This window comes from Hippoglossus stenolepis, chromosome 23 (genome assembly GCF_022539355.2).
Source record: "Hippoglossus stenolepis isolate QCI-W04-F060 chromosome 23, HSTE1.2, whole genome shotgun sequence".
In the NCBI taxonomy this organism is placed as follows: Eukaryota; Metazoa; Chordata; class Actinopteri; order Pleuronectiformes; family Pleuronectidae; genus Hippoglossus; species Hippoglossus stenolepis.
The window spans coordinates 6327462-6336739 of NC_061505.1; the positions used below are offsets into that span (position 1 = coordinate 6327462).

Here is a 9278-nt window from a genome sequence, read left to right on the forward strand (position 1 = left end):
CCCCGCGAGTGACAGCGCGGTGGGACTACGCTACCCAGGATGCACCCGGGGGAAACACTACGCTGGCAGCATCAAGAGGCTTCTGCCGCGCGCGGAGGAGACCGTGCGAAAGTCTCCAGTCGTTTTGTATGCGAACCGCGAAGAAACGACAAAGTTAATCCGAGAAGTTCCCCCGTATGGAGCCGCTGTGAACCGGGGACCCACGCTTTACCGGAGGAGTTACGCGGTCCCGACACGCTTCAGCCCCGGCGGCTGTTTGAATGCAGTGACGGAGAAAGTGCAGCTTTGTGCGCTGTAGGTGAAAAGGAGGGAGAGGAATTAGTATTTTTGTCGGAGCTAATCGCGATCCAGAGGCGGCAGGCTCCTGCTACGTTAGCCGCTGTATCGGCTCCTCCAGCGCAGCCCTGCGAGGGGGATATTCCAACTTCGAGCCCCCGCGGCGGAGAGCTTGTTTTTTTGCGGGGAGAGCACCTCCAGTGTGGCGCGGTCCTTGGCTTCGCTGCTGCCAAAAGTTGCCCGGCGGTAAGGTGCAGCCACGCCGGGGGGGAAAGCACAGCGCGACGGCCGCTACTCTCCGGCTAGCTCGCCTGCTGCTTGGATCGAGGCCTTCTCGCCGAGGCGACAATGCTTGACATAATGTCCGAGCACCAAGGTACGTTCCCCCGCTATGGACCCCAGGCCAGTAGACGAACTTGCAATGTCAATCTGATCACTGTTGATGTTTGTCTTCCACGTTTTAGGGACATTAAATACTGATTACCCAATGCAAGTTGTGGCTAATGCTACATCGGTTGCGTATGCAGTATTAATAACATGCATTGCTATTGGCCGATTGTTTGTTGTCAAAACGCTGCGAAAGTTGTGTGAAAGTGAAAATCGATCATCTGCTGCTTTATAAATATTAATGATTCTCCGCGAACCTCATGTTAATCTGCATTGCTGTGAAGTTAGCTTGCTGGTCAGTTGGGCGCCGATCCACCTAGCTTAACGGTAATAGCTTGATAGCTAATGTTTCCCAACCCAAACCCTGTGCAGCTCGTCCTTCACAACATAAATTACTTGTCAGCCACGAATAAAATGCTATTTTTAACACCAGGCTGAAACTTCAGCGCTGACAAGACATCCGATTAAACGCTACTCCTTGCTAGCACTAAGCTACCGTAGCCGCCGAGCCTCCCACTTCCATTTCAAGAAAGCCAGCGTGATTGGCTTGGTTAGCTCAGGTTAACTCTCTCACGGGCTGGAATTAGCCGCTAGCAATGCCCGGTTGTCCTCGTTAGAGTTTGAACGCAGCTCGTTGAGTTGTGTCTCGCGTGAAGGAAAACACCAGTGCGAACCACATTTGCCCCCCTTTAGCTGCAAACGGAGGGAGGGAGGGGGGGGGGTAACGTGCTGTTAGCTCCCAGTGTAAATGTCAGCTAACGTTAGCAGGTTTCAAACCAAGTGACACATTTAAAAAAGCTTTTGCACCAAACCATCTCTGCTACACGTCAACAAAGGCACCAGTTTGATACGAGTGTGTTTAAATCGACGATCGCTTGTTCAGGGGTCGACGTAGTAATCCAGACTTTGGGTGAAGTTCACACAGCGATCAAGTGACACCGGTTGCGGTTCTTGGCAACAAGCTAGCGTGAACATCGAATGACAGACTTGCTCTTTTTTACCCTCAAACTGTCACCGGTTAATTCAATCTGCTCAGGTTCTTGTACACGAAGCACACGCGGGTCGTGAACGAGCTCAACGTCCCCGTCACTAACACACGTATTAAGTTGTTGAGTCGTGTTAGCGAGCCGATGCTAACGCGGCTCCACTCGTGTGTTATCGTCCCCTCAGGTGCTTTTGTGTGTTGGCATCTCTCCGGTTCGCTTGTGACCCTTAAAAAAAACTGTTTTTTCTTCTGTCCACCAGATTCACTGTTGACGTGCAAAACGGAATCTTTGGTGAGTACTTCGTGATCTAACAACTTATTCTGTAGTTTTCTGTGGGAGTTTGTTTTGAGCAGCTTGACTATCTTAATCTTAAACAAAGATCTTCTCTCTGCAGCCCCCTGAGAGGAAAAAGAGGACTGTGGAGGACTTCAACAAGTTCTGCAGCTTCGTCCTGGCGTATGCTGGTTACATCCCGAGTCCAAAAGAGGTAAACTGAGCTTGTTGAAACTACACTGGCACAAAACTCCCCTTTATGAAGCCACATTTAAATTCACTAGATCTTGATATTTATTTATTTGGATCTGCACCAAATTGTACACACTCGTAATGTCCGCTAAACAAACCTGATGTATTTCATTAAGATCCATGCATTATTCTCTGAAAAATCTATGTAAATGTTGAAAAACACCCTATCTCACAATGTTTTTAACAAAGCGAAAAACAATTCCTGGATCCGCACCGAAATTTAATGGGTTCTTCCCCGATCCATGCCACATCTTTCCACCAAGTTTCATGGTAATTTGTGCAGTAGTTCTTTCCTAATCCTGCTAAATAACATACAAATGCTGACAATAAGAAATAACTGTTGTTGCCAGTTTGAGTAAAAACTATTTTCCTTGCTGTCCTACAGGAGAACTCATGGTCCCCGACATCATCCAGCTCTGCTCACAGTTCAGGGCTGTCGGCGGATGGAGGCGGTGGAGGCAGCAGCAGCTCCATGGGCAACACCTGGGGAGACGGAAGCTCCGACATCCACACCATTCACACGTTTGTTCGCAAAGCTCGAGCAAACAAGGGCAAAAACATTCGCCGCATGCACTCTGATAGCACTCTACTGGACAAGATGCGCCTTAAAGACTCCCTGTACGAGAGCCAGGCCAGCTCTAAGTCAGAGCGCAAGAAGGACAAAAAACTGAAAAAGCTGTCGCTTGGCTCTGCCATGACGGCGGCGGACAGTGGCAGCAGCGAAGGCGAGAAAAGGGCGCGCATCAAACGCAGCAAAAACTCAAAACAGCCAAAACCGAAGAAGCTCAAGAGTTCGGCTGCTCAAAGCGAGACAGACTCTGAGGCACGCCACGGACATTCAGAGGTACGACCTATCAGAGAGGAGCTGGCTGTGCACGGGGCCTCCACGCCGACCATGCAGGGCATTGGGAAGATGCAGCCGGACGAGTCCAGGGAAGCAGAGATGAGCTCCAGTGAGGGTGAGACTTGGATCGCAGATGAAGACATTATGGTGGAGTCAGGTATGTGATTGAAATGTATTTTAAAAAACATATTAATATGAAAATCCCTTAAGTGTAATTTCTAGTAACCTTTGTTTTCTCATTAGGTAACATGCACAGCAATTATGACCTAATAAATGTTATCTTTATCGACACAGGCGATGATTCATGGGACTTGATCACCTGTTACTGTGGGAAGCCGTTCGCGGGGCGGCCGATGATCGAGTGCAACCAGTGCGGCATATGGGTGCACTTGTCGTGTGCGAAGATCAAGAAGTCCAACGTTCCCGACATCTTTTACTGCCACAAGTGCAGGGACTTGCGGCGGTCAGGACACAAAAAAGACACTTAGAGATGAAGAGGACGGGAGGGACGAGGAGCAACCCGCCCTGTCTTTGCTGTCCTCTTGACACTTATTTTCTTTGATGCCTGCAGCCAAAACAGCCTAAATTATCACCTGGATGGCAACTGTATTGTCAGTTTGTTGAATTTCTTTTTGACAATCACAACCATTCTTATTTATCCCTCACAGTTTTTTTTATTTTTTATTTCTGAGTCTGTTATTTTCTTTGGCTATTGTGAAGAACTGAACAGACGGCTACAGAGACAGCGGAGAATCATTTATTTGTTACTAATTAATCTGTACATTCATTGGCTTTGTCATATACTGTGCTGGTCGCTCTCATATTCACTGAAGGTGCATTTAGACTTTGAGGACACTGACAAATCAGTGAACATTTACTTTGCTGTCCTCGAGGAGTTTTAGTTTGAAAAGCCTTGTCCTCTCGGCTATAAATTTTACACTTTGAACAAATGTATAGATTAAGAGATGTAAAACGTCACTTCTGTTGTTTGTTTAGAAATACATCATAATGCTAGATGGGCAGCTCATTTTTATTTTCCGTCGCATTTTGGCAATATACCTTTTGAGTTTCCTTTTAGTTTTTTCAGGGGGGGGTTAGTGGATAAAATTTAGACATCTCACTCCTCTAGAATAAGTTGAATCAGCTAACATTTATTATTTAGCATCTGCATTTGTGTCGAAATTAACTAATATAAAATTGCACACAGACAATTCTTCCAGCAGTGCACTTTTAATTAACTATAAACCCAAATACCATGTCCACTGCATATTTGGACGGTGCTGGGAATATGATTAGCTACAGCCGGTTACATCTCTACGTAGCATGTAGCTGTGTACATTCATGATTTAGCGCTTAATGTTTCTCCCTGTCCGGCTTGTTAATCAATCATTGATAGCCAAACTACCACGAACATTTACATTGAAAGCTGTTAAATTTTGATGTTTTTGTTTCACGTGTGGTTATTGTTTCTGTTTTTCTTGTTTTAAAAGCTCATTGTCTATCTACGAGGGGGATTAACGTTGCTGTACGACGAATGGTCTGGCCGCGCTTTAGAATGTCAAAGCGGCCCAGAGGCTCATTTATGAATGGTTGTAAAATATTTTCTATTTCATATAATTGTTTATTTCTTAGATTTCTGAGAAGCGGGGTATTTTTTTTTTTTTTTAGAGAAACGCCCGCATCAGAGAATGGACATTAAGATTGTCTCACATCGAGAACAGAGTTGTAGTGTACAGAAAATAAGTTGAGGCCGCGTAGGTTGTGGCGTTTGTTTATGTTGTTTGGTTTTTACCATGTGCTTTTCTTTGGTTCGTGGGAGAGTCTTGGTAAGTCTCCAGTAGCAGTTGCACTCTCTTTACAACTTAAATTCTGTGTACATATCCTGTTCTTTTACAACTGTACATATGTGAAAGTGAAGAGAGAAAATACCCGAGCAAAATCTATATTTTCTGCAGTCTGATATTGTTTTCTTTGATTGTAGCTTGACAAATTAAAAGTCTTTGGGAACATAAAGGTGGTTTTCGGAATCATTCGTACTGGAAAGACAAAAAAGACCTGAAATTGGTATTTTAACACGTTTTATTAAATAGTGGCACACAGCACTGTGTTTGTCATGTTAGTGTCTTCTACCACCAGGGGGAGACGGTGGACAGGCATCTCACTTGTTGGTATGGCAGCCAGTTGATGAATAAATATGTCACATATAACAAATATAGCAAAATGTGAGAAAGAGCTGAGCTGTTGTGTGTTTTTCTTTTTTTAGTCCCTGTTGTTTTCCCAGTCTTCATTTGGCCCATCCTGTAACAAACAGGAGAAATGAAATGCTGAGTTCTTCATACAGTATTACACAAGTAGAAGGTCTTCATGAATAATTCCTTCGTTGTATACTGTATGAGTGGGTTTAGAAATGGCTCCTGGTGTCATGGAAAAACTGGACAAGCCGTGCAAGTTGAAAACTGTTTGTGCAAATGATGGGAAAAAGAAGCCACCTGAGAAAGTTCTCATTAACATTGAACTACACTCATACATGTTATTTTCTGCTGTAGCCCTATATTGTAATAAGAATTTATTTCTATAGCACCTTCAAAACTAAAGTTAGCTTCTGCACAAAATAAAATAAAAGTGCAATGATAGCAAATCATAGAGAAGCCAGATAGTACTCAGCAATGCAATAAAATGAAACGGATAAAAGAACATTAAAAACAATTAAATAAAAATACAAAAACACTGAAAATGCCAATCTATGCAGGTGAGTTTGGGTGTTTTGGGAAGTTTTCTTCGTTCTGCACTGTCTCGTTGTATCCTCTAGTTACAGTGGCTTTAGGAATAGTTTTTAAGTTGTTATTTTTCTCTTTTGTTACTCACCCCTCTGTTCTTGAAACTGGACCGGATTTGGAAGCTGCCGATGGAGTCCAGAGGAGCGACCTTCCTCCTGCAGACACGGACAGAGAGAAAGAGGAGACTCAGTCCAAACATCACTGCACTCGATGTGAAGTGATGCACAGTGACAGAAAAAGAAAAAAGTCTCTCTCTATACATTCACTTTCTACCACACATCACAAAAAAACACTTTAAACGGCAAATGTATTTGTTGAAATAATACACAAAATGTTTACCTCCCAACCAAATGAGTTTATATGACAGAAGACAGAATTTAAAAACAGTTGTCACTATAAATACCTGATGATAGATGGTTTACATAAAACAAATGATTTAATTTAAACTACATGAAGCTGTTTCCCGTCCTTACTTCTTCTGGTTGGCTTTGCGTTGGTGTTGGCGATGGTGTTGGCCAGAGAGTTGGTCCATTGGGTCAAGGAACGTCTCTGAATGAGAGGGTCGACCATCCACATCCCCGCCTGCATCCCCCACAGAGAGGTCTCCCCCGTGTGTGTGGTCAGGCAGGTGGTAGAGGAGCTCCTGGTCCAGCCAGCTCACCTCCTGCAGAAAACCATCACATTATCAATAAACAAATAGACGACAGGTTTTGTTTGATTTTGAGATGATGAGGCCTCTGCGTGTGCAAGCCTTTACCCTTTTCTCTCTGCCTCTGCTCGGCAGCACAGCAGCAGATATCTCCTCCAGCAGCAGATACAGAGCCAGGACGGGCAGCGTACACCTGGAGCAGAGCATCTGAGCAAAGTGGAAAACTGTCAGTTGAAAGGCTCTGATTCAATGGAAGGGAACAAAAACAGAAAATAAATCATGTGTTTACCTTGAATCTTCTGATTTTCTGTGGATTTTCCGTCCTCAAAGATCCAGGTTTGCGTCTCTGCGTCTTCTGAGCTGTTGACCAGTTTGGAGGGTATTTGTAGGCATGCCTCCAGGGTGGGTTTATATTATGGGACTGGCCCCAAGGGCTGTTTAGGCTATGTGTGTGTGTGTGTGTGCGACCTCAGAAATGCCAATTACATCCTCCTCCTGGCATTGTCATCATTAGCTTCGAACCTCTGAAGCCGCTCATAAGAGATTTTCAGTGCTGATAACTTGCCTGGCCACACGTACATACATCTGCACACACACACTGACCCACTCCCACTGTCTTTCCCTGCAGCAGAGTGGGGAGTGATGGGAGAACGATAAGGCCTTTGTTGAGTAAGTGGCCGTTTTAGACAGAACACATCCCCCTCAGTTAGTTTATGTACATCTGAACATACGTACATGTCCTTCATCCCCTCTTTTGAGCTTATAATGTTATTGGTCCTGTAATTCACAAAAAAATGATTAATTAATTAATGACTGATGTATTTCTATCTGCACTAACTCGGTCAGCACAGAGACAGAGAGATAAGAGATGGCATCAGGACCCCGGTTTGTGTGTGTGTGGCAATCTGGACGACTTGATCACCCTGCTTCGCCCAAATTCACCGCCGGCGAGCCACCCAATCCAGACCACACGCACGACCCCGTCCACCCCTCCTCTGCCTGCTGCCACTGTCTCCACAAAACCAAACAGAGAGGAGACAGTGCAGCAGGGATGGATGGAGAGATTGGCAGAGGCCTGGGGGGGATGGGGGGACCCACTCAGGGCATATGCACATCCAGACACGTTTTCACTTTTCCTCTTTTCCCGCCCTGTCCTAATTATTTCTATTTCGGGACACTGAGGCTCACCAAACATAGAGCCAGTGCTGATAGATCAGGCATGTATAAATAAACCAAGGCAAGGCTGACACATGTCAACAGGGGCAGAGGCCAGATAGACTGCCCTGATTAGCTCCATTATCAGGGACAGGCCTCATTAGGGGCCTCTGGCTGGGTGTGGGTTCTTTTGTTGCCACACTGGACCCAATGTCCTCATGTAGACGTCTACGTGAGGGGAATCCGTCAGAATCCCCTTCAGTGGGGGGGTGGAAGTTAAAGGTTAAGATCTGTGTCAAGTTTCCATAGGTTGAGTGGATGTCAGTGCTACTTGTGTTGGCCGGTTAACTGAACCCAGATTTCATATATGTACTTAATGTGTTAAAAACAGTTGAGTGGACACATATTTGGTTTCTTGCTGAGATGTCTGTCCAACATCTGTCTTCTTGTGTGTGTGTGTGTGTGTGTGCGCGCACTGAACGACTTCCCTCATTCCCCACCCACATCCGATGCCCTATAAGTAACGGGCACAGCAGCAGGTGCCAAATATAGTCTGAGCAGAGACAAATGTGAGCGATAACTCCTCCATTCATTTGTCATTGCTGCTCCCTTTATCTCTATCAGACATTTACTTATGTATAAATACTTTCTTATACATAGACACACTCGTGACACACAACGGTTTCTTCTAATCAATGTTGTAAATACTGTTATTCTGCTGATGTCGCACTTCTGTCCGTCCTGGGTGAGGGATCCATCACATGTGTCTCTCTCTGAGGTTTCTACTTTCATTCCCCTGCTAATAGGGATTTTTCAACGGAGGATGTCCCACCCTGTCAAACCCAATGAGACAAATTGTGATTTGTGAATATGGGCTAGACGAATAACATTTTATTGATTGATTGATGTGAACGACCTCAGAAAAAAGTGAGAGGAGAAAATACATTTGTCAGATTGAACTGGTCCAGAAAGTTCATGTCAGTTCAGTTATTTAGTTTATTTCCTGTTAACCACAGAAACACTGGCACAGCTGAACACAACACACCTAAACGAATGGGGTCATTGTCAATGGACGTGAGTATGGTAGAAGTTTGGACTTGTTGCGACATTAAAAACACAGTTTTGATGATATAGATTCTATTCTATAATATTCTATATAAAAGAATAGAATCTAATCTTCTATAAGCCTTCAATATTCTACAAAGGAGCCTTCTTCATTTAAGAGAACTGGATTCCAAGACACACCCACAGCTCCAGCTTGATCCTGTGGAACAAAGTCTTGGACAGCCGTAAGTCTGAAATGATTGCGACCAGCCCATACTGACACACATTTTGCATCAAGAAAATCAAAAGCATATTTTCAAATGCATATCAATCAGTCTATTAAGTATACACTGTTATATTTCGAGTTTTATTTTGTTGATCTAGCTATGGATAGCTAGCCAGAAAAGAAACTAGCTAGTTAGTATTGTTCATATTTCTCGCTCTCACTAGTAATGGATTGTAAAATAAGATTTACATGCATCCATACTGTTTGGGTAATTTTTGACCCATGTGTGTAAAAGTGATGTAGAAATACAAAATTTACGTTTGCTTATTAAGTTAGAAAGGAAAAAAGGGAAATAATGATTTGTGGTAATTAACAAGATATTTAATGAATACTTAGAATATTAAATAAT

General features: G+C 44.0%; 1 protein-coding gene across 2 annotated transcripts; it reads left to right on the top strand.

Moving 5' to 3' along the window:
* The first annotated feature begins 42 nt into the window (after positions 1-42).
* Positions 43-5031, top strand: phf23b (PHD finger protein 23b). 2 transcript variants are annotated; one of them, XM_035148437.1, is made up of 5 exons: positions 43-652; positions 1909-1940; positions 2029-2136; positions 2560-3175; positions 3313-5031. In XM_035148437.1, the coding sequence occupies exons 1-5, from the start codon at positions 625-627 to the stop codon at positions 3504-3506; spliced, it is 978 nt and encodes a 325-aa protein (XP_035004328.1). In that variant the 5' UTR covers positions 43-624; the 3' UTR covers positions 3507-5031. The 2 variants fall into 2 exon arrangements, with proteins under 2 accessions (XP_035004328.1, XP_035004329.1); XM_035148438.1 differs by having other exon boundaries at positions 47-652; positions 2044-2136.
* Positions 5032-9278: the final 4247 nt, after the last annotated feature.